Here is a 25,289-nt window from a genome sequence, read left to right as displayed (position 1 = left end):
GTATGTTGGAGTGTTTCCATCCTTTAACCCATTTAGGCCTAAAAACGCCTGCTAAAAAGGCCTTTTTTTGCCTAAGCACTTTTCTGGAAACAGCCTACTAAAACCTGAGGTTTTTCATAAAAATTGACAAAATTCCCCACGCCTACTAAAACATTAGTATCTCAGGCTCTATAGCAGATAGAAACATAAAATTAAAAGCATTTAAGAGCTAACTTCCTTGGCTTCCATTTAAACTGACTGCTTTGATATAATCTTCAACTTCATTTTATTTTATTTTATCAATAAACAAAAACATAAGTTCATTTTGAAAAATCGATACAGATTTGCTTTTATTTCATTATATTTCATTCAATGTCACAATTTTATAAATATTAAATATTAACATTAAAACCCTGAACAAAACAGAGAACAGAACCCATTGGTAAAACACCCCATAACAAACAGAGGTTTAGTTTGAACAAAAACATTGCACATAAACATAAATGTTCCATTTCATCAAGTGCGGCGGACATGTTTTCCGAAGCACTCAACATGCAGGGGCACATTACACTGCCTGCATCCATAAACTGTCGCACCAGGACGGGCGTCTGTGCCATTCTTTGCCAGAGAACATTCCCTGCAGATCTTTCTCTTCTCAAAGATCTTCTCACAGTCGTGCTGGGCTGAGGCTGAGACAGGTGCTGTGGCGCACTGAGGAGCACTCCTTGCTGTCACAGGGGTGACAAGCTCCTGTGCAAGGTCCTCCTGCCAGTCTTTGTAGCCACTGAAGTTAGCTCCTGCTCTCTTGGCAACAATGTAGGCGTTGTAGCAGCTGACCGACAGGAAATAAAAAAGAGCCTCCGCCACCATTTCTTGGACCGATGCTTGATGGTGTAGTAGCCCACCATCTGGTCCAACAGATCGACCCCCTTCATATTCCTCTGATAGTCGGAGAGGCATGCTGGCACTGTGACCTCTGTCTGGACATCTCCTCCCTGTCTCCTTTTGACAGTCCCTGTTGCCGTTGGTGCATGGTGGTTTGACAGGACCAAAACGGCCTTCGTGTCCTGCCAGGCACAGAAGGTCAGGTCATCCTTCTGGCGCACCGTGTATTGATGCCTGGCCATGGCAGCAAGCTTCGTGGGGATTCCTTTCCTGTTGGACCGAATGGTCCCACAGGCATCCAGGCCATGAGCACTCAAGTCTTCGAAGAGCGGCACCCCAGAATAAAAATTGTCCATATAAATGGAGAGATGGGACCCAAAGTATGGTCTTGCCAGATCCATCACCACACGGTGCGCAAGGCCCTTCTCACTCCCCCCCGCCTTACGTCCAGTGTAGACCTGGAAGTTTGACACATAGCCAGTGGAGCTCTCAGCCATGACCCACACCTTGATGCCCCACTTGGTGGGTTTGAGAGGGAGATACTGTCGGAAAGAGAGTCTACCCTTGAATTTCACCATACTCTCATCGACACTCACGAAGCCACTCACTTCATAGAGTTCCTGGAAACGATCTTTCAGGTAGTCGAGGTACCATCTGACTTTCCAGAGCTTATCAGTGCGGTCCACATCAATGGCGTCGTTGTCTTGCAAGTGGAGATACCTGAAAATGTACATTTAGACAGTGAATAATATTGTATTATTGTTTGACATTGAGCTAATGTTGTTGTTATTGTCATGAGCTTTCATTGTCATGTATTTTTAAAATTATACAAAATCAATCATCTGACATCAGAATTATTGCTATCATCATGAGCTATCATTGTCATTTGTATTCATTTAGTTGTTGTTATCAATAATCATCTATTATTATCTATCATCATACATTAACTATTATCGTCATCATAATATATCATTGACATTTGTATTGTTTTTATGTATCATATTATTATCCATTATTATCAATTGTGATCTTATGACATAACTTATTTTAATTAGTATCAGGATCAAATCATTATCATTGTTGTAATCATATGACATCACCATCATCATTAGCTTATTGTAATTAGTATCAGGATCAAATCATTATCATCATAATATATCATTGTCATTTGTATTGTTTTATGTATCATGTAATTAGTTAAATAATTCACTATAATTATTTACATTATGTATTTATGTATCATATCATATAGGCTATATTATTGTTATTAGTATCAGGATCAAATCATTATTGTAATCATGTCATATGACATCACCGTCATCATTACAAAACGATTTCAAATATTCTTATTAGCCTACCTCCAGATGATGGCAAACCTGTCCCTTGACATGGCTTGTGGGATGGTTGTTCTGAAAAGCCACTTCTTTTGACGCCAGAAGTCTCTTCGCGATGGCAGTTCAATGATTCCCATGGCAAGACAAAGTCCCACGAACGTCTTCATTTCGACGATCGTCACAGGCTCCCACTTGCTGTTTGATGGAGTTGCACTCCGTGTTTGCTCAGCATATAAATTTGTTTGCGTTACAAGACGCATCCACATGTCTTCCGTGAAGATACGGGAGAACACCTGTACTGGTGTTATAACATCTGGCAGTGGCAGCTCTATCTTTATGCCAGGTTCGCGATTAAATGGTATTTTCTCCCGCGAGTGAAAGTTGTCGCTTTTCCACTCGTTCCCGAAGCCGGCAAACTCGCACAAATCCCCCTCTTCCTCCCCAAACATCGCTTGTATCCACTGCTCTCTAACTACGCGATCGGATGGTAAAACTAATCTATCTAAGTCATCTTCCTCTAATCCATCTGCTAACACATCTGCTTGTACTTGATATTCTGCATCTATTCCCTCTTCAATGTCACTTCCTTCACTTGAGTTGTCAGCCATGATCAATCACTGTGGTGCTTTAAATTTCCCGCCGCTCGAGCATAACATTCTACACGTGTATTTCGACCAAACATTCTATTCTTTAAAAAAAATTCACCAAGCATCTCGTTCACTCACTCCAGGTATATATTAGCCAATCACAGTGAGTATAACTGGTCATGTGCCTTGAAAAAGACCACATCGCTGAAAATGACACAGAGGCGTTTACCGGCTTTAAAGGGAACTACGCATAGATGCGTGATCCGGTCTTAAAGGGAAATACACACATATGCGCGATCCGGTCTAAATGGGTTAAAAACACTTTCCATCCTTTCTGAAACGTATTACCTGCTTCTCCTGTACCTGTTTTTCTTTCACTCCTGCAGAGCACAGTTAGTCACCTGAATATTTAACAGGAGGAAAGCACGTATATATAGTTCTATAGTACTCGAGCGGTGGTGCCGTCTGCTGTCGCTGCATTGCCTGGTTGTGTAACGGCTCTTTGAAAACGTTCATGTGTCTGTCTGGCGTCCTGCACCACCGCTGCACCTGACTTTCAACTGGAGAGTGTTGCATAATGGATGGGCATTGCTGTTTCTGCTTCATGTCCTTCTGCACCAGACCCCACTGCGCGCACACACACACACACACACACACACACACACACACACACACACACACACACACACACACACACTCACACACAAAATTCCCTAATTCCTTACTACCCTTCTCATTGCTGTGGGCATCTCCCTCTGTGAACAGGCATCCCCTCGAGAGCGCTCACCCTCAAGGGTTTCACAGTTTCTACCAAACAAAAACTGCACATACTTTACGGCTAAGACGTCCTGCTTTTTATTCTGTTACATCTCTTCTAATCAACTGTATACATTTTTTCTCTCACTAACAACTAAGTGTATCACTTCTTCTCTTTCTCTTTGCAGGAGATGATCATCGACAAAGTGAATGGTCAGCCGGTGCCCCGCTATTTGATATACGACATCATCAAATTCAATGTGAGTAGCCCCGGCTGTTTGAGTATCTGTTGTCTTTCTTTTGACCTTTTCGTTCCTTGAGAAGCTGCCAGATCAAGCGGTCAGACAGAGTAAACAAACCAAGCAGTGGAAGTAAAGAGCATAACTCTTCCTGACCCAGCGAGTAAGTGAGCTTTACTGAAGCCTGACTTTCACTGGGAAACTCTGGCTCAACGGCGTCTAATAATGAATATTTGTAAGATAAGTCTTTGTGTTTTCTGCTTTGATAATCACTTCGAACTAACTATAGTTGATGGTTGAAGTGAACCTGTGATCAGCCTATTGCTTGCTTTGAAGTTGGGCAGCAGCACTTGCCCTGGTGTATGTGTAAGCATGTTTTTTCTAATGAGAAGCAGGCCAGCACCTTAAGTTTCACCGTAGCTAGCCTTTGGTGTCAAACTTGATGAATACCTCAGGATGGAGGGGAATAGGGGTTTACTTTAGCTAAAGTGTCTGTCTGTCACCTGCTCCTTTTTCTCCATCGATCAGAAGAAACACACAAGCAGGCAGCTCAATAGGCTCCAGTGGTGGGGTGAACATCTTTTTCAGATGGTGCAGAGGTTAGCATCTCAACATGACTCTCCCCCGAGCTATCAGCAAAGCGCTCGTATCGATCCTCACTGGCCATTATTAGCCTCCTCCATTATCTGTGGTGGGCTGCTCCTCGACACTGAGGCTCCATCCTGAGACCGGGGATGGAAATGCAGCGGGAGGGAGAGCACACCACCTGCCAGGCCCGTGGCCCGACGTGACACCTGCTTGTTTTGGAAAGTCGGGGGTGAAGCACAGTACTGGGATTCTTTCGATCGGAGCTTGTTGAGAAGTGTGTGTCCTCTCGCAGAGACGGGTGATTTAGCTGTGAGGGAAGGGTCAGACTCTGTTCTGCGGATTTTGATAAAGATAAATGACTGTCAGCATATATACCATGCTCTTCATGTTAGAAGCAATTTATATTCTTAGAATCACGCAGTGCTTCTTTGTTTGCTGATGTGTACAGTACCCCTACAGCCATGTCACTGATTCACCCCGACTATCACCCCGAGAAACCGAGTGCATCTTCTTCTTCTGCTTTTTCTACAAAGTATAAAAAGCTTATTTTTTTGTCTTAAAAGTCGTTGGTTCTTGTCAGTCTTGTCCAGCCCCCACCCCCCACCCCCACCCACAGTCAGAGAACTGACAAGACATGATGAAAGCATGACAACAAATTAACATATTTGACATTGCTGTAGAAATGTATTATCTTCACTTCACATCCCTGTTGATGCCCTGACATTTGATTGACCTCTTGGTGTTGCATCTTAGTAAAAATAATCTTACTTAATGTGCCAATTTAGACAAGATAATTGCCCTAATCAAATAAACAGCTAAAGTTCACCCGCCGACGTATGAAGTGCTTCACTCAATTCAGCTCCATTTACTTCCACTTGAGAAGTTAGTCTGCAGGTACAGCCTGTAGCACTGCAGGGTTTTGCGCCCTAAAAATAAACCCTGGGCTGCATCACTCTGACGCCTGTTGGTAAGAATAGGTTGCGGGTTGATAGGTAAAAACTTGTTCAGATGTTATTGGTCTCTTGCTAGAAATAACCACTAACAACTTCACTGCAAAACTCTATCTAACGTTATCTAACACATCCAAGATACTTTGAAGGGACTTTTATCTGCATCTGCACAGTCTCATTTCCATGTGCATGAGGTGCAACATGTGGACATTCATTAAGCAAAGGAGGCGGTTATTATAGGGATAATTGCACTCGGATGTAGCCGACCGCTGCAATGCTCTCTATTTAATAACCATAATAGCCTGAAATTGCAATACAACTCGTGTTATATAGAATTCTAATGTCTTTGCATATCAACCCCTACCACAGTTTGCACCTGCGTTTTATTCAGCAAGGATGTATTGCATTACATTCAGAGGATCAATGAATATATTCAGTATTTGAAAAAAGAAATCAGTTTGAACAAAAAAGTTTCTCTACTAATTTTCCTTCAACCCGTTAAATCCGTCTGAATCACAGTGACCTGATCGCTCATTGCAAAACGCATTTCTGCAGTTTGAGAGCAGGGAGGTAAGCCCCACTGGGTTTTTACAATGACTCATAAAGGAGCAGGAACAGTAGTCCTCAGGCTCTCACACAGAATAACTAGATAGACTATCGTCATTCATTGTGGCCCAGACCTGTCTGTCTACATTTGTAAAACAAAAAAGCGTTTTCAAAGTCAGAACCCAGATAAGTCACAGTGTGGAGGGAAGATGGTGGAAAAAAGATGCAGCCTCTCCTGTGGTTCAGGTCTGATTTCAGATTAGCTTGAAAACAAAACCTGCATTCTGTCTTGGGAAGTGGTGTGTTATGATTTTAAAAAACCCACAAAGAATAAAGGATAGAAAAAAGAAGAATCCACAGTTTGAATGACTTGTTCTTTCCAATGACACGTGCCCAGCCAATTAGCAATCAATTAGAGAGGAAAAAGTTCCCCCTGAAGATACTGCCCTTGCATTGGTTCGTGCTCCATGATGCAAAAGGATACAGAATATACTTATACACGGTTCAAGGCCAAAACCTAAAAGCCTTTATTTTTGTTAGAAATATCCCAGTGGAAGCTGCACACTAAGCTCCTGTTGACTGGTCCCAGTGCAGATTTTGTCACCTGAGTATAATGTCATTTTTCCCGAATTATACCATTAGACAGTCACCCGGCTTTTCTCCGTATTCCCACCACTGTCAGCTTTCTTTTTGAAGATTTTGTTTCTGTGTCTATAGTCTTTAGGGCATCCGCCAGCCTCACACTGTAAAGAGCTTTATTTCTGACTCTGCAGCTCTCTGGTGTTTTAACAATTAATGAGTTATTATATATAGATTCTTTATGCACTCGGTTCAATTCACCCTTAAAGGAGGTTATATAATGCTCTGGATTTTATACAGCAATATTTGAGTCTTGCTACTGAGTGCAGAATTAGGTTTAATATGTCAGGAAGCATCAGAATAATACATATAAACCCCTAACTGTTTGTCATACTTTTTTTCTTATGGCCCACAGGTAGAGTATGTTTGTTTACTTAATTAAAATCTATTAAAGGAGATAATTATTTAAAGGGCTGCAATTCAGGATTGTTTTCATTATCGATTAACCTGAAGGTTAGTTTCTTAATGAATTTGTTGACCTTAAACATCAGAAAAAGAATGAACAATGCCCACCACTGGATCCCATATTGAAAAATAATGAAAGGTGTATTGTCGAGTACATTAATGTAAAACCAACAATTACTTAAAGTATTCCAAGTAGCTAGAACTATTGAGTTTTTAACTTTTACAACAAGACATATTATTCCCATTTTCATTTTTTATACTCATTGTGTTGGAGAGAAACAATCCCTCTGGAGGGGACTTTGGGATTTTTGCCTTTGCAGACCATTTACATGCATTAAAACCTATATAACACACTACAGGAGAAGGAAAACACCAAAAAGCATCTTTAAAATAAATAATATGTAAATAAAACATCAGCAAACTGGAAAATGCCCCCACAATATATATCTTAAAGACCTAGGTGCTGTTTCTACATTGGTTGTATATAAATATATTTAGTTCACTTTCACATAAGAGGAAGACAATTGGCAAATTCAAAGTGAGAAGTTAACTAGGGGAACATTTAATTGCCAGTGGTCTCAGCTGTAGCGGATTGTATGAAGAGACCACGCTTCACGGTACCTGTGTGATATTTGAAAGCTATATAGGCGGGGGTGTCCTGAGGGGATCTGTGCTATCTGCATCAAGGCCTTTCAGAATAGATCGGTATCTAGTTTTATCAACCGTGATGCATTGCTTATTGAAAATGGTGCAGTGTGCCGCGTTGAAACATCGGCTCTGGTCTAGCTCAAGCCCGCAGTGATGACAGCGAGTCAAAGCACGGACAAATATATGGCTGCCATCCAGACCTATTAGCGTCTGCAACTACAGCAGAGCAATGATAGAGGGACTTCACTGATACGATCGATCTTCATTCCAGGAAATGCAGGATTTACAAGATTCTCATCGGCGGTGTTTTCCTGTAGGACAGGCGTGGACGGCACATGCCTTGAATCATCCACACTTACATGTTGTCCTGATGACACGGCTGACAGATGGTGCAGAGTGTGTGGGACATGATACCAGCTGTTGTTACAGGAGACTGCAGTGTGTTTTGTTTTGCATTCACACTAAAAAAGAAAAGCAAGTCCTTAAAGTTAAGCCCAAATGAGTGTTTCTCAAACTTTAAAATTGTCTTTGACCTTCTTTGCAGTCGCTAAATTGTCCTCTATAGAGTTGTTAGGGCTGCATTAAGCAAGTCAAGCAGAACAAAGTAACAGACACTGCACGATTATTATCACGCTGTTGCTGAAAATGAGCAAAAAATTACATTCAATTCCCCAAATCAATTGCTCTCTGAAATCCTATTTTTCTTAGCTTTAGTCAATGGGCTCCTTTTGCTTCATTTGTGTCCCGCAGTTGTTTCATTGATTCCAGCTACTCCTTCTTGGGGAAAAGTGTGGCAAAAATTACGCTTGATTTGGTTTGGAAGTGGGCATGGGAATTCCTTGAATTTTACAAGTCATACCACTCGATGAAAGCAAGTCCAGTATTCATTTAGTTGATACAACACACATTTTATACTCGGCTGCAACCCGCACATATTTTCCATTTTTGTTTAACCTGCTTATTGTTTTCTGCAGCATTAAATGCTATTGTTGAGTTAAAAAGGACGCCATAAAATAGTGAAAAAGTAGCTAATCCTGATAATAGAGAATATGAAACAAGAGAATATGTGTCATTTTTGTTCTTAATATAACATGCTGTATAAAGATACTCACAGACTTATTCATTCTTACCATCTAAACTCTACATTTAACAACCGTCAAATGGATGAAGCTGCAGGATACATGGGCTGGAATATAGCGCACACTTTGGCCAGCCCTAGCTATGATCATAACTGGAGTTCATTACCTAAATCCGTTCTCATGACCAGAGTCAATATTTATACTCTCCAATTTTTAGTTTGTATTTTTAGGTTTTATTTTAAAATAATCTTGTCAAGAAAAAACACAATTCTCAGCCATAACACCATCTGTACAGAAATGGCTATTATTTCTTACACATAATAGTATCAGTACACATTAAAGACACATCCATGCTGTGTGTGGTTGTAAAGGAAAGCAATTGGTTTTGTTGGTCATTAGGCTTGACATTGTACTCGCATACTAAAGAGAAAATGCTCTGATCTTGGTCTCTGCTGAATATCTGTGTGACTCTCTCGAGTGAGCCGTCTAGGAAATGAAATCTTTACTCCTAATTGACCGTGCACCGCCTCATCCACTCTGAAAAACATCTTTTTCTATGGATAATAAATTCCATAGCAAGCCCTCGAGAAGTGAGGTGGCCTTTACCAAACAGTCACCGAGCAGAATACAAATGCCCCCAAGTCACACTGTTATTGTGCCTCTCGATATGGATTGGGAAATATTGATTTGTTCCCTTCTTGTGTAGAAAGAAAAAAGCTATAAATATTCATCTCATTCTTTCATGGTTTAAAGAAAAAGAGTGAAAACTCAATGTTGGATAGGAACTGTTACAAAAATGTACAGAGGAATAAGAACAATCTGTATTTTGATATGATTTAATTGAGGCTAATCATATCCTGGTAACAAACTCTAAAAACCTGTAAAGCCACGATCACTTACATAGAATAAACAAGTACCTTAAGATCGAACCTTGAGGAACTGTTCCATATAATCATATACGTTTCCCTTTTGTAAATAATATGTTACCCTTTTGTGTTTAATCAATTTCTTTATTCAAAGGAGCGAAGTTTTGTTTATTTAAACGGATCAAGAAAACATCCAGTGAGGGAGATTGATTTGATATTTCCAAAAAACAAAAACATGGAAAGCATTTCAAATGATTTTCCTCATCACGACGTCGAGAACGTTTGGTCTATCATTATGTTTTTCTGTCTCTTGGCAAAACAAGAAGTGACAGCTTGGTGGGTGAGTTCAAGGCTACTTCTTCCCTCCCTTAAAACGTGTTCGATATATTATATCTCGTATAGTTGTCTTGCATTTAATCCTCGTCTGCTCAATAGTTTTAGATAAATGTTATAATCTTTTGGGCTGATACAAGTGAGTAATTGTTTTCTAATCACTGTGTCAATTAAGCGACTGAGATCTGTGTTGCTGACCTTCAAATAACTTTACTTTACCAGATTGGATCCCAACGTTTCAGCTTTCACACAGTCAGGTTTCTTAAAGGGGCCCTATTATTGTTTTGGGTTTTTTTTCCTTTTCCAGTAGTGGGTTATATAGGTTTTTGTGCATGTAAATGGTTTGCAAACGCTAAAATCCCAAACCCCCCACCTCAATGGGACTCTTTTGTTTACTCCCTAGCGTAGCGACATCACTATTTACCACAACTATTCGCTAGAGCTCCAACACATTGTACGTGATCTCTAAGGGTTGACCAATCACAACAGAGCCGGCCTGCTAACCAATCAGAGCAGACTGGGCTCTGGTTTCAGACAGAGCGTGAAAATAGGCAGTCTGAGAAAAATGAAGACCTTTTTGAACATTAAAGCATATAAACATGTCACAGTACAGGCACAAAACACAAATATGAACCTGAAAATAAGTATAGTAGGGCTCCCTTTTTAAGTGTTACTTGACTTTCCTAAACTTCCGTCATTAATAACCAGGAGACGGGACTTAGGTTCTTGTATTGATTTCTGTCACAGTGGTCAAAAAGGTTTTGAGGCCTCAGTGGCCCTGCTGTCTGTTTGAGAGGCAGTGATGGTCGCTTATCTCTTCAGGACAACAGTGTGTGGCTTATCAATGATGGGAGGTGGGCTGTTGTCATGGTGGTTAAAAACTTCTTCACTGTTAAACTCCCATTAGCTCAACTGATCTCAGACGATGGGGTCCTACAAGGAAATCTCTGTCTAAATAAAGACATAAAGAGAACACATTATTTCCCGCCATGTATATTAATGATTTATTTCCCAGGTTGCTTTGAGAGATGACTGAGTTTGTTTTTTTGTGTGTTTCAGGGACAGCCTGTTGGCCTGTGTGATTTCAATGTCCGACTAATATGCATGGAAAAGGAGATCATTTCCCCCCGAATGGAAAAGATGAAGACCGGACAGATTGACAAAACCAAGGAGCCCTTCAGCGTCCGAAACAAACCCTTCTTTGACATTCATTTATCACGCAAGGTAACGTGAACAAAGGCACTCTTCAATTAAAAGCCTGTTTTTCTCCCCATTTCTGTCTCGGATGTAAATCCCACATATTCCATATTTAAATTAAATTTCTGAGCCAGTAATGTTCCAGTTGCCTCTTTTAAATGTAAATTGGGCCCAATTTTAGAAGCCAAAACGACAGCAACTGAAAGACTTCTATGGACCGGCCTCTTGTGGAGAGCTCAGTCTTGCCCAGAATAGGGAAACAGGCCCCTCCATGAGCCCAGCCTGAGAGCTGGGCCTGCTAAACCAGATATGCTGAACCCTGCAAATGAAAACTGTCTTTCAATAATGCAGGAATCTGGCTCTTGCCATGAACCTCAAGGAGGTGGATTGAGGAGTCTACTTTTGCTATGGAGGTGTGGACCCAAGCTATTAGAGGGGGTCCTGGAGCTTGTCCATCTATTCTGTGGGTAGTGAACTTGAGAAAGGCTTATAAGTATTCCCCTTCAGGTGCCCTCTCTTAAATTATTGATGGTCTTTACTTTGACTGAGATTTAGGAAAGCCACTGATTCTGATTTCCATGTAGCCCCTTTTAGCAGAAACCTAGAACCTTTTTTAGAGCTTACTTGTCTTTAGACCCGGGGACCAAGTGTCTAAATGTCTTTTTCTTTGCCACCAAAGAGTCACTTCTTTGTACATTACCTCTGATAGCCCAGTATCTATCATGGTGCTGTTTGCTCTACTGGGTATCATTGATTGGTCAAACACATGCCTTTAGCCCCGTCTATGATTGCCAATGATTTCCTCTTCCTACGTCTTTGTCTCTGTCTGTTTGAATTACCCTTGAGGTGTGGAATAGATGGCAGTAGGATAAAGCAATACAACAGCTTTCTTGAACCAAGTATTGCTACCATTTGCCTTTTTATAATACCATAAGTAAATAAATGTTTGGTCTTAAAATAGTTACTTTTTTTGGACTAATTTTGATCAGATCAAATTTTGGGGATTTTTGTTGTTATTTTCTTTATGATAAAAACATTTTCACGGCTCAGGTTGTATTCCTGTGCTGCTCACAGGATAAGGACAGCAGGGCTTTTATCCCCTGAGCAGCTGTTAAGCCTCTCCTCAAAGGCTTGCACTTGTTCCCTAATATCAGATCTGCAGGAGGTCAGAGCTTGATTAATTTGATGTTTTGTTCAGGCCAAGATCAGTCGGAAATCTTGGCACTGCATATATTCACAGATGATCAAAGCACACGGCCGGGGTGAAGTTTTAGACTTTCATTTTCTTGTGGTCGCAGGTCATTCTCTGCCAAACACTGATATCCTGTTGTTTTTGTATGAATAGTTGCGTTACCTCTGGTCTAACCTTGTGCTGTCCACTCCTCGGAGAACCGTCATGATGAATCGCCTCGACTCTTTGAGGGGCAACTTGATGAAGGAATATGTCACTGGAACTATGTCTGGTTTCTGACTGCTCTATTGTGTTGTGCAGCGGCCATCTGCTCCACATACAGTCATATCTCTGTTGTACGGGACGCTGACGGAGGGAAACTGGAATCTGGCTCATTAATTCAGACCAGCACAACCCCTAACTTCATGGCATATCCTCTAGAAATTCAGTTTTAGGGATATTTCAGTCTGACTGGAGTTGTATGATCGCTTTTGTCTGTTGCTAGGATGCTGGTTTTCATCTCGGACACTTGCACATTCATGCCGCCATTTCCCACCAATTGGGACCATTTGTTCTTTTTCTGCTTCCTCTACTGGTCCAATTATCCTACAAAGACCCCTTTTTGTATTACAGCCATTGTACACTGGGACAACCAGATAATACTATTTGGAATTTCCCCTTTGTACGAGTCAAATGGTCTTGGTTGACAAAATATATTTTTGATTAGAAAGTAATTCTGAATTTAATGGCCTTTGTTGGCGGTTTCTGCAGCCAGTTGCATTTTGCATGTTCGCTTTGTATCTGTACCTTTTCCTTAAAAGAGGGGGGGGGGGTTTGTTGCCATTCAGCTGATATAATCCAATCTTAAGCACAATGTTGTATGCATGCATTACGTCTGCCATCATCTCACTAAATGAAAAACGGTTAGCTTTTGTCTTCAGTTACTCAATTTATTCTGACCAGGGAACTTTACTTTTTTTGAGATTGAGATGAATAGTCATCCCAAGTCAGTCTACAGCTTTGGATGTGAAAACCCTGGGTTGTCTTCAGGTAATGGACACCGCTGAACAGACCAAAGCGTTTATTTGGCAGAGGTCTGTGTAATCCTTCGAAGGAATTAGAAATCTAGTCGACACTGGTATTTTTTGGGGTCAATTTCTTTGCAAAAGAATTGGCAATTTCCACAGAGAATCCGATTATAAAGCAGAAATGTGTATTCCTCCGGGGGTTATAGAAATTAATTTGAAATGTTTGGGCCTGCAGACAACTGATGATGATTTCTGCAATTTCCATAGAGAGTGGGTTTAACACGTAATAGAAACAAAACCAATCTACACTCTTGTTGCTTGCTCTTTTATGTTTGTTTCTTTTGTACCAGCTTCTTAAATGGGAATATTTTCTGTCTTCTTCACATGGACTTAAACGGGATTCGTGTTTAAGTCCGTTGCTTTTCTCACATTGGGCCTTGGATAGTTTTTCATCATAATCCAACAGTTTGTCGAATAAACGATTCTTTGATCTTATTTAGTTTCTTCAATTAAACCGTGTTGCGACATTCTAAATAAACCCTTCGATGTTGTGTCCACAAAGAATAGTTTGTTGATCTATACTTCTCTAAAGCAGGGAACATTTTAAATTGAGGAGTATTAACTCAGTCATTTCTTGAAATGAGACCTTTGGTGGGATATACCCTGTTTGAGTAAGCCTAACGTTTGTCAGATTTAATAAAGTCACTATTTTATAATATTAAAATTACAAAAGCAAATTAGATGGGATGTAATTGCCGTGGTTCTTTGCAGAATATTTAATATCCCTTGCTCATTAATCACCTCAAAAAATTAAGCCCATGCTGGATAACTTACCCCTGATAAAACTGGTATCTTTGATTGACCCCCGGCCATCACCCTCCCCCTTCCATGAGTCATGATGGACAGAAAGACTTCGGGTGAAATTAGTTTTTTAACCGAGACTAGATCTCATTGAGATTGAATTTGGATAGAGACCTGTAAAGTCGTTATCTAGATACTTTTTAAGATGGTACTATTTTAATGGAGCTCCAATCTAATCACAGCGGGACAGATTATGGTTGAGAGTATGTACTGAATACCAAATAGCACAAAATAATTGTGTTCCTTCAGAATGCAAATGGGGAATTTGAATAGATTTGATAGAATCACCGTTGCTGGAGCATTTAAAGAAAGGTTTTGGTAGGCTGATTTGTTTACTTTGCTCCTTGGGGTTTTTCCCTTTCGTGTAGTGTGTAACATAGCCTGAAACGCCTCCATTGGACTCCTTTGTTTACCTCTGTAACATAGAGACATCACTATATTACTCTCACGCTTCTATTGGCTAGTGTTCCAACACATTTTACGTGATAGGCCGAGGGAGGACACACCTTTTTAAGCTGTTGACCAATCACAACCGAGCCGGCCAGCTAACCAATCAGAGCAGACTGGGCTATGGTTTCAGACAGAGGGTGAAAAGAGACAGGCCGTATGAGAAAAATAAAGAGCTTTCTGAACATTAAAGCGTGGAAACATGTCACGGTAGAGACCAAAATACAAACATGAAACCTAAAAAGCAGCATTAGAGGCCCCTTTAACTCATCCTCTTGAAAGATCTGTTACTTTGAGTGGTACTGCTGTTGTTGCGGCAAAACATCTGATATTGTCTGCGATGATGGTCTGCCCTTTTTAACATTTGACAAGGTGAATGCGAGACAATATTTCTCGACTGTTTGCTAATCCTTTTCACATTTTCTGATTTCAAATTTCTGAATGCGTGCTCCCTGATACCCCAATCACATGCCATGCTTGTGGTTAGGCTGAAGCTTATTAAGTGACATTATCTGCATCAAGATCCCAGGCTTATCTTAACTATATTAATAGTAGTTCATTGTCACCTTTTAGCATAGTGGTATGGCCCCAGAGGCCTACATATGACAGATTTGCAGAATTGTTGCAGAGAATGTAATCAGTACATCTTCACATGAGTCACTTTCTGTATCTACAAGGATTTAAAAAAACATATATGGTCCAAAGACAAACAAAACACATTCAGTTTTAAATTAAATGTCATATCTCTGCAAAGCCAGGTATGCTCTTGTCATGTTTAAGTCTCTGGATACGGTGTTAGCTATTGATTGCTATTTGAAAAGTCACCTAGATGGATTCAATTGTAAACATTTAGAGAGACAACCTCAGTGTGCACTGCAGCTCAGGCGTTGCACAGTTTCTCCATCTCATGGCAGAGGCAAACAACTGCTGGTGTAGCGGGTCTAAGTGTTGATCCCAGACAGTGTATTGAGTGCCTGTCTGCAGCCGATCACATAACTGTAATGATGAGACGCTTTCTCTCTCTCTGACTCACTTTTCTTTCCAGTCAGCTCAGTGGAATCTTTGTTATTGTCCTCTCATGTTCCTCTTGTTATTACATCCAAATATCAGAGTCTCGTTTCTTGCAGGTTTGAAGTGGCGAACCGGATAGAAAGGGTAACTTCGCCCAAACACGTCTCATTAGCTGCGTGCTGTCGGTCTGCAGCTTTCCCCGCTGCTCACTGACCTCAGACCTCTGCTCTCGAGTCTGCAGCTGTTAGAGAAGATGGAAACAAAGGGTCCAACTCTACCTCCGTTACGTCTGTACTTCGACACAAACAAACGTTTGTGTTGTGCTGAATCTGACCTCAATAGCTGAGTTAGGTTGTAGCTCAAATAACAAGTTAAAATGTGTGTTTCTGTCCCTTCACACTGTTGTTATAAGCCTTTGGCTAGAAAAAATATAACTTAGTTAGATCCACCCTTATTAAAGAGGCCCTATTATTTTATTTTCGGTTCATTTTTGTAATTTGTGCCTCTACTATGACACGTTTTCCTGCTTTATTTTTCTCAAACGGCCTGCTTCCATGTGTTGGAAGCCAATAGAAGCAAGGGTGTTACATAGTGATGTCTGTAAGTCGTGGAAGTTAACAAAAGAGTCCACTAGAGGTATTTCAGGCACAAGGAAACTGCGGGATTGTAGCCTTTCCTAATCATTTACATGCACATAAACCTACTCACACACTACAGGAAAGGGAAAACCCCGAAAAGCATAATTGGGCCTCTTTAAATACATTGTAATCATGAATTCATTTTCGTGCACCACAGGCCTTGTAATACACCAAGCCTCCACTTTTCCTCTTCCTCTCCCTCCCTCTCTCTTTCTGCTGCTGCTGCACCCACTCACAGAGGGAGACATGTTGACTGTTGTGTAAGGGCTGCTGATGCTTGGAAGAACACCCCACATGGGCTCGATGACTAATGTTTGTGTACCTCGGTTGCTTTGAAATATTTTAGTGTTTTTTCTTCAAAGCCTCCAAGACGTTACGCAACATCTGATGATGCACCGCACATCAATACAGTGAAGGTTGGATTCACTTGAGAGAGCGGGAGAATATGCTGCAGCCTCGAGTGTAGAGACTCATTTGATTTTGTCTGCTCGTCTGCTTCCACTGTGCCTTCCAGGCTCAGAGATGATGCATCCAAGGAAAGTTTCCTCTGGGTCAGGTCAACAGGTGGTTTTTTTTTTTCTTTCAGATTTAGTTTGGACTTTTGTTGTTTATTCTTTGTCTACCTACTCTGCCGCCAGTCTGCTGTCTGCCTTTTCTAATGACCCGTGGTAATGTCATGACATACTTGCTCTCCCGCCCTGTCAACAATAAGTCACTTTTCTAACATATTACATCAGGGCTCCTCAGGCCTAAAGTATAGCTTTCAAAACGTTTGGTCGTGTTTAGTCATTTCTAATTAAACATGTATGCATTTGCAATGATTATCCAGTAATCCACTAAATACGAGCAGACTCTGCGGTAATTGTTTAGCATTGAAAAATACTTACATACTTCTACTTATGTAACCTTTTCAATACACCTTTTCAATTTCACAGTCGAGTCTTGCTGCAGTTAAATTAATGATCATAATACCTTGGTCCCCCCTGTTACTTTCCAATTTTGAAAAAGAGGCTAAAGCAGTTTTTGGACACACTAAGCCTGAAGCTTAAAGTTTTCAGCTCCCCTGGCTGAGGTTGGCTGACTGAAGTCTGAGTGGCTGCATTACCAGGAGACTTCTGTAGCGCCCTACGGACAGGAAAACATCACACTGTCTCCTGCAAATGTGTTTTTCATCGCTTTTCTGCTAGCTCCAAAGCGTTTGCAACCAGCCGTTTAATCCGTCAGTCTCTCTGCAAAGTTTAACACCTTGTGAAAGTTTTTTTTACACAAAACTGGGACTTGGCATGCTAAGCTAACTGCTTTGAATTCAGAAAGTCGGACAAACAGAACAATTGCGTACATGTGTATATTTATGTGTTTTGTTAACTCATCTTCTTAATAATAATAATATCTGATACAATAGAAAATACATAATATCAGGTTCACTTTATCAGAGGCTGAACCGTAGTAGAGCTGCAGCCATTAGGCCCTCACAGTTTGTTTGTTTTGAAGAAGTTTAATCGACCAGAGATTAGCTTGAAAATAGCTTTTTCTGGTATATCCATTACGGCTTCTAGAATATTCATATATGGCCCGCTGTAAAGCTCAGTTAGAAGAGCTGGAGTCCCACGTACTGGGGCTTGGTCCCCATGCCAATGACCCAGGTTCAAATCTGACCTGAGCACATTTCCCGCATGCCATCCCCTCTCTCTCCCCCTTTCATAGCTGTCAATTAATTAAATGCACCCCCCCCCCCATTTTTGCTAATCTATTGGTGGAATAATTCCAATTAGTATGACTGTTTGGCGTTGAGTTTTGGACAAAACGAGCAAAAAGTCGAAATGTTATGATGTTTTGTTGGATCAAAATATGAATTATTTGGGAATGTATACAGGTCATTATATTTTAAAATGATTGGTCAATGAAAATATAAATTTGTTCTCTGAAATTTCTCATATCTACGGCTGTTTAGTATATTGCCATACAATGTAGTTTCACGTTACAGTTTTAACTCGATAAGTATCTCAAACTTAATAAGTTGGCTCCATCTGCCTACTCTACTGCTCTCTCTGGCTCAGGACAGCGTCTCTTCTTCTATTGTATCTCAGACAGCGCCACGCTGCTGGAGCTCAAAGAGGGACTCCACCTAGTTGTTGCCTCTTCAGACGGACTCTCTGTCTGCTGTCTGTGTGGATGTGACTGAGTGTGTGGGCTGTGTGTTTGTGCCTGTCCGTTTATCTTTTCTTACTCGGAGACAGGCCGGTGAGGTGGCTAACTGAAAGTCTCATCTCTGCAGTATCAGACATTAATTATATTGCATGTTTTTTGGTTTGGTATAACCCATTTTATTATCGATTTCATGTAGCTTCTAGTCACCCACTATAGACACAAGATGCATTAAGCTTTTACTTCTTGCATGTAGCTTTGACTTGATAGTAAACACATTTAAGTCCTGTACGTATACAAATTAAATACTGCAAAATGCAGGCGGGGTCTCTGTTAATCTAAAATAACAAATACAAATATTTTCCAGCTTAAGATTAATAAATTCTTTCCAAAAATGTATTGTAATTTAGTCTTAATTTAAAAATACTAGAAAGTCAAATAGTAAAACAGTTTGTGGGTTTGTTCTCTATTACTTTCTTCAGACTAATACACGACTTTGTAGAGAAATAAATGACATTGTATTTTTATTATGTAATAAAAAAGAGAGTTACTGTAAGCTCCAGCTGTGTCCCTGGACCTCAACGCCGGCCATGAATGCCAAATATGTCCTTTGGGTTATTTATTATCCTGCATAACTAGCTGCTAACTTTTTCTAATGTCACAGTAGGGTATGGTGTTGGATAACTGTCAGATATAAAGACACTTGTTGCTGCAGGTTCTTTTTTTTAAATACAATTTCTACTTCATGCTGTGCCCTAAAATGTACATTTTAACCCTCGCTTTATTGGTTAAATCCCTAAAAAGTGAATGTCTCAATCAATTTTCCCAAATGAATTCGCACATTTTCTTATGAAACCGCTGGTATCAATCAAAAAATTAGATGCCAGACGGCGTTAAACTTCTCCGTGAAACCTTGTTTGACTCGAGGCGGGTCAGTGGTTTAGCCGCCCTGCCCATGTACTCTGATGTGGGCTTTCTGTCTAATAGGGAACTGCACAGCGGCTTCAGAGAGCTGTTCACATTAGACTTGAAAAGAGCCTCCAGCATCAGCCCTGTGGTCTGACTAGAATATCAATCCGTCTTCTCTGCCTTTGATTCAGCCCCCACACCTAAACCTCCTCAGAGCAGGAGACAAAACACAAAGGCTTCAGAGATGGAAAATCCATCGCATCAATTCAGATGTTCTGAGGTAAAGCAGGTGATATCCCACAGGAAAAAAGCCACGTCATTGCTTTAATGAGAACATGTTGCATTGTCCTGCTTGCATACACGTATAAATAATCCATAAGGTATGCTCTCTACTCTTATTGCTCATTACTTTTAGACCCTAACCCTAATCCATAGGCGTTTATTCTGTTCGTACTTAAAGGTGCCATAGAATGCATCTGGTATTTTAAATGTTTCTCTGATGTCTACAAAGAAGGTATATAGCTTTGGTTGATCCAAAAAAATTCCAGATGCGGTTTTACAAGCCCATTTACAACCCTATGATTTGGTCCTAGAATGAAACAAGCTGTATTGCCTAATTTGGGGGCTCATTTAAATAATTATGACGAGCTCTGCTCTGATTGGCTGGTTTACAAGGAGCGATCCATGGCTGCCTCAGAGCCCACAGAAGTGAAGTTTGCGAAACTGTGAAAGATGAACCATAGAGGCTTTTGGCATCCAACCTTACATGTTTGAGCCTTTATCGGAGGGGGAAACCGAGGAATTTGAACAACAGCCAGTTGGTCGGAGATTGGAGAGCAGCGTTACGGAGTGGTGAGTGTTAGCGTTGGTGTTTCCAGCAGCTGGTGTATGCAAATGTTGGGGCTGGACTACCGTGTGTGACATCACACACAGGGATTGTTGTAATTCGCCCGTTTTACAGCTGTGATATGCATATTCATGATTAGCATGTGAAGGAGGAAACAGTGGTGTTTGAGGTTCACGGTATGTCAGTTCAATGTACTGAACTCTCCTTATTCAACTGTACCAAGGTAAATACAGTTTTCCATTCTATGGCACCTTTAATGCTTTAAACCTCTGCTTAAAACTCAGATTGATTGTTTTATTGATTACGTTTCTCTCTTGTACAATTATTTCAGGCTGACTTTTGCTACAAACATTATTATGAGTTATTTAACATAAATGGATTTTCACTCAGTAGGAAACTTTTGCACATGGCTGTATCTGACACCTGCTATGGCGCTGACATTCATTCATTTGGTTCTTATAAATTGTTGAATGAAGAGATAGTTTGTATTCTACGGTACAAACCTTTCCTGCCTCCAGGTTTGCTTCGACCTTGGTTTTACTCTCCTCTGGACATAATCCTGGGTTAAAAAAATAGTAGAAACCTGTTCAGCAGTCCTCCCATGTCTGCTCATTTTGTATTCCAGTGAAATGATTATAGTCCAGCCCATACAATGTGTTTTCAAAATCACACAATGAAGTGGACATTCAAAGTCAAGGTCACAGTTATTTGCCCACCTGGGATGCTGTGTTGCAGCGACACGTAAAACACAAACCCCATCCCACTTTTTCTTTTAATCTCTGCCACAGAAATCCATTTGAATCAATTTTAATTAACTTAAATGTTAAACACATGCACCTCCAAGCAATGCTGGTAGGCCTAACAAATAGCCAATGTAGATACATCTGTCACTGTCATTGCTAAGTGAGCTAGTCTTGTTTTGCCACTTGTATATGGATGCTTCGATGTACCCTTTTTGAGAAATTACTCAAATGCTAAAATAGCTTCACAAAATAATGGACGCAGACCAACTTCAACACAGACCCTTAATGTATCAGATCAACTTGTTTATTGGTTCCCGGCAGACGATGGGTCTAATGTTTCTCTGGGATTCGTTCACTCTCAGGTTTTTTTGTTTGTTGTTGCACTCCAGCATCAAATCCTCAAATATGCTGGGGGCTATTTTCTAGTTCAGAGCTGAAGCAATCAAGATATTTTCCTAACAAAAACACAAACTATTTTCAATTATCTTTCCTCTGCTTGTTATCACTCTAAACCGAATAGCTTTAGTTTGTCACACAAAACAAGATATTATAATCCCACTGGTGAAAAATGCCATTTTCCTTTTAAAGAAATCCTGATATGTTTGAAGACCAAACAATTGACCTTTAAAAGTAAGTGTCAGATTATGTGTTAATCATCAGAAGTAAACAACAGTTTAAGCCCTAGTTTTTAAAATAATTTCTTCAAACTGTGATCACTTTTAGTGCTTTGTCTTTTCCCTTTTGGCACAGGGGCAACAGGAGGTTGATAAGTGGCCCCATTGTGCTTTTTTTGTGCCCTTTACTGTAGTGTGTTTTCAAGGAGTTTGTACAAATACATTTTCTGCAAAGGCAAAAATGTAACTTGCATAACTTTGTTTTACTGTTTGTCATCTATTATTAATTAAGGTTAGGACTCAAGGTTAATCCTGAATAATAGCAGATCATTAAGAGTATTAGTGATTCTGTTCAATCGGCTAATATAAATAGCTATTTGCTGTAGAACAGTAGAGACAAGTGACATACTTCATCTCTTTTCGATGCCATCTGGCTACAACCAAGCCAGACGTCATTCATCATTGTGCCCTGTTGTGAAACGCGCTCAAACATAAAACCACTGGAGAGGAAAATGGTCTCACTTCCATCACCCTGACATCCTCTCTCTCTCTCTCTCTCTCTCTGTCTCTGTCTCTGTCTCTCTCTGTCTCTCTCTCTCTGTCTCTCTCTCTCTTCTCTCTCTCTCTCTCTCTCTCTCGGGACATTGCTTGAGCATGTTAGGGGTTGATTTCTATCCCGGAGCTCTTCCGTTGGCCCCTCTCTGCCTGGGAGTCTGCAACAAAAGCCTGGTCTCTTAATGGGGCTTTGCTGTTCGCCACTGCCCACACAGCCTCACTGTAACAGGCACAACTTAGTGTTTGTTCCTGGAAAAAGGTTTACCCTGAAAGCAGGGTCGCTGCCCCCTCTCTGCATTTTTCTCTCCGAGGAACTTCCCTACTGTAGGAGGATGTGTGAGTGGAAGTCTTCTCTGTGCTCGTTGCTCCCTCCCAAGGTCCAGTGTGCTCGGCGAAGATGGTGGGTGGGTGTGTTGAGATGGCAAGAGAACTGAAATGGAACTCCCAGATTTGCCGCCTACACGCCGTTCCCTCATAAAAGCACCAGTTCTTTTTAGTCTGGCTATCTGCCTTCTCCATGTCAGCGTGATTGTCAAGCTTTGTGTGATCTGCTGTGACTCATTCATCATTGTGGAGAGCACTGGTGTTGCTCTGCTTTCTTCGCAGATACAGCTGAGACCAAACCGTTTCTCTGCGGCTGTAGATAAATGTGCGCAGCCGAGGAGTGCAGATGACTTCATTTACTTCCCTGAAACGCATCTTTAGAGACGTAGTGATGTTTTGCATCAAAGTGTTCTGGGGAAAGGTGAACACATCCAGTGGTATAAATATAACAGACGCAGGATGTTTTCTATCTTTTTGTTAAAACCCAGCGCTCTACAGCTGGAGAGGCATGATTGGCATGGTTTCAAACAAACCCATTATAGGTTAAATCTGCTAAAGCGAGCCAAAGTGAGAACTCGGTGTACAGGTTCTGTTAGAGAAACTAGGAAAATACATTTTAAACACAGTCACATTTCACTGTGTTTCCATCCACCTGTTTTTATTTGGTGAACACGGAAGCAGACTTTGTAAATAAATCATAACTTACGTGAAGCGTGTGACTTATCTGTCACTCAAGCTTCTGCTACATTGAAAAGACAAAACAGAGAAGTTACACTACTCAAATAAATACATCACTTTCATCATGCCGAGCATAATTTACTTACTGTGTTTGTATTCTATTCACTATTCATGTTGCACTACTTTTTAATTGAATGGTATTCTTTCTATTTTATTATTATTTTGTCCTTCTATAATATGTTGCACTGTTGGAGGACCTCGGGACCTAAGATTTCAATGCCATAACTACACTGTAGCAACTGTGCACATGATAATAAAAACCCTTGAACATGAAACATTAAGGCCGCATTTCAATCAAATGTTCCTTGGAATTCCTCCTGCAGCCACTTTCACACTGATATGTCATTGATTGACAGTTAATTGGTGTAAAACACACATCAATGCCCAAACAAATGCATGAAAGAAGACAGAAAGCTGGTAAACAATGCATTATTGAATCTGCTTCCCAAATGGTTTTTAGAGAGGATATGCTTTCAGCATACTTTATCAGAACATGTGTGAAATGTTTCTTGCATCCCAGCTGCTCCATTTGCAACATCAAGGACAAATATTAAGACAAGGAAACAGAAATTGACCATGGCATTACAATAACTGAAGACAATATGTTCATGACCCTGCGTACAGAACATCTGATCTGGGATTAAACTCTGTATTTCATTTGAGGATTGACTGGTGAACAAAACAATGCTTCAGTCTAAACTTATTAAATCTTGGGACAATGTAGCTTGGTTCACTGACAGTTAACCAATAGAAGAAATGCTCAAAAAGAGATTGCGTTGAATTTATTGAATTGCAGAAGCTAGCTCGGATGTGACGGCTCAGGACTAAATATAGCAATTTAGACATTTGTCGTTACAAGCTCATACTTTGCATTTTCATTCATCTCAAATATGGATAGTGACCTACTTTGCAGCAAATATAATCTGAATGTGTAGCCTTGCCCCCTTACTTTTAAGGAGAGGTTTTAAGGAAGACTAAATGTTTCATCATATGTGGTTATCCACTGTGCAGCGCCACATCAAAGGCATCTTTCACAGGAGAGCCTGCGGTGCTGCTACGTATAAAGCCGTTTACCAGCCTTGCGTGAGGTACAAATGCAATTACGTTTTATAACACGCTTTCTTGTATTTGTCATTGAGGTTATAATTTGGTTGGTCACCGAGCAGCACCGGGTCAGACGATGACAATCTGTCATCTCCTGCGTAGAAAATGCTTCTTGGCTCTGACGATTGTTGACGCGCTTCATATCTGCAGAACACTTTGCTATCTCCCAGTCAACAGCCGCTTACGTTGCCCATGCCACGCTAATTGAAAAGTCAGAGCTGGACAGAGATGCAGGCCCTTTTAATTCAAACTTAATCGTTCCACTTTATCGTCTTCTATAATTCAGACAGGAGATGATTCACAATCTGTTTTTAAAAAGATACTCAATGCTATTCCACCTTTCAATACCTCCCTGTAAGCTAAAATGCTTTGCTCTCTGCTTAAGTTCGTTTTGATGGCTTACATATGATACCTGATATCCGCTGCAGTGCACTAATGCATATGCTTTTGGGTTTTATTGACCAAGGCCATTTCCTGCCCGCCTAAATATATTTACCGTCTGCATGCACATACAGAATAGCAAAGAGAGTTTTAACCCAAAGGATTGCAATTATATCCATATTCATGTAAAACTCTCACGGACGGCTGATGGTCAACAGTGAGTCTGCAGTCTCTGTTCACGTCTACTTTTTTATTTTTTAAACCCTTCAGATTCTGCTCCGTGTGGCTATGTGCAACCATTTATCAGATTTTGAATTTGGTATTACATTACAGTCGAGCCGTCTAAGGCATATGATACGTTTTTAGATTGATTTCCGACCCTCCAAGCAGCAACAGCCAGTTTCCCTTCATACCAGTATGGAAATAAATTCTGTTCAGACTTGTCATCCATCACGGAGGGCCCAACATCGCATAAAACATTTTCCATGCTTTATTTTTGTGAAAATGACACGGTTGAATTTTCAATGCAGGTTCGGTTTCATCCCATGTCTTCGGTTCACTTATAAAACATTGATTTGAAGGTCTTGCTTTTCAGTTTCTCGCGTTTTCAAATATCACTAAAAATGAAGCACTCAGCCAACCTTCAAATACTCACCTCATCTAAGCACATAAAAGCCTCAGTCTCAGTATTCATACTTGACTGCACATCATTTTTGACATCAGTTTTCTCCTCAAACTCCGC

At 40.6% G+C, this 25,289-nt stretch overlaps 1 protein-coding gene across 2 annotated transcripts in view; it reads left to right on the top strand.

Annotated features, from left to right (window-relative positions):
• The window catches only part of rngtt (RNA guanylyltransferase and 5'-phosphatase), an 82,065-nt gene that overhangs the window by 25,009 nt on the left and 31,767 nt on the right, over positions 1 to 25,289 (top strand). For both annotated transcript variants that reach the window (XM_063902517.1, XM_063902515.1), the window contains exons 10-11: positions 3,730 to 3,801; positions 10,894 to 11,058. In XM_063902517.1, coding sequence (XP_063758587.1) covers positions 3,730 to 3,801; positions 10,894 to 11,058 — 237 coding nt within the window. The remainder of the gene's footprint in view (positions 1 to 3,729; positions 3,802 to 10,893; positions 11,059 to 25,289) is intronic.

The sequence above is a fragment of the Eleginops maclovinus genome, chromosome 15 (genome assembly GCF_036324505.1).
Source record: "Eleginops maclovinus isolate JMC-PN-2008 ecotype Puerto Natales chromosome 15, JC_Emac_rtc_rv5, whole genome shotgun sequence".
Classification (NCBI taxonomy): Eukaryota; Metazoa; Chordata; class Actinopteri; order Perciformes; family Eleginopidae; genus Eleginops; species Eleginops maclovinus.
This window is presented reverse-complemented; position numbering and strand designations above follow the sequence as displayed.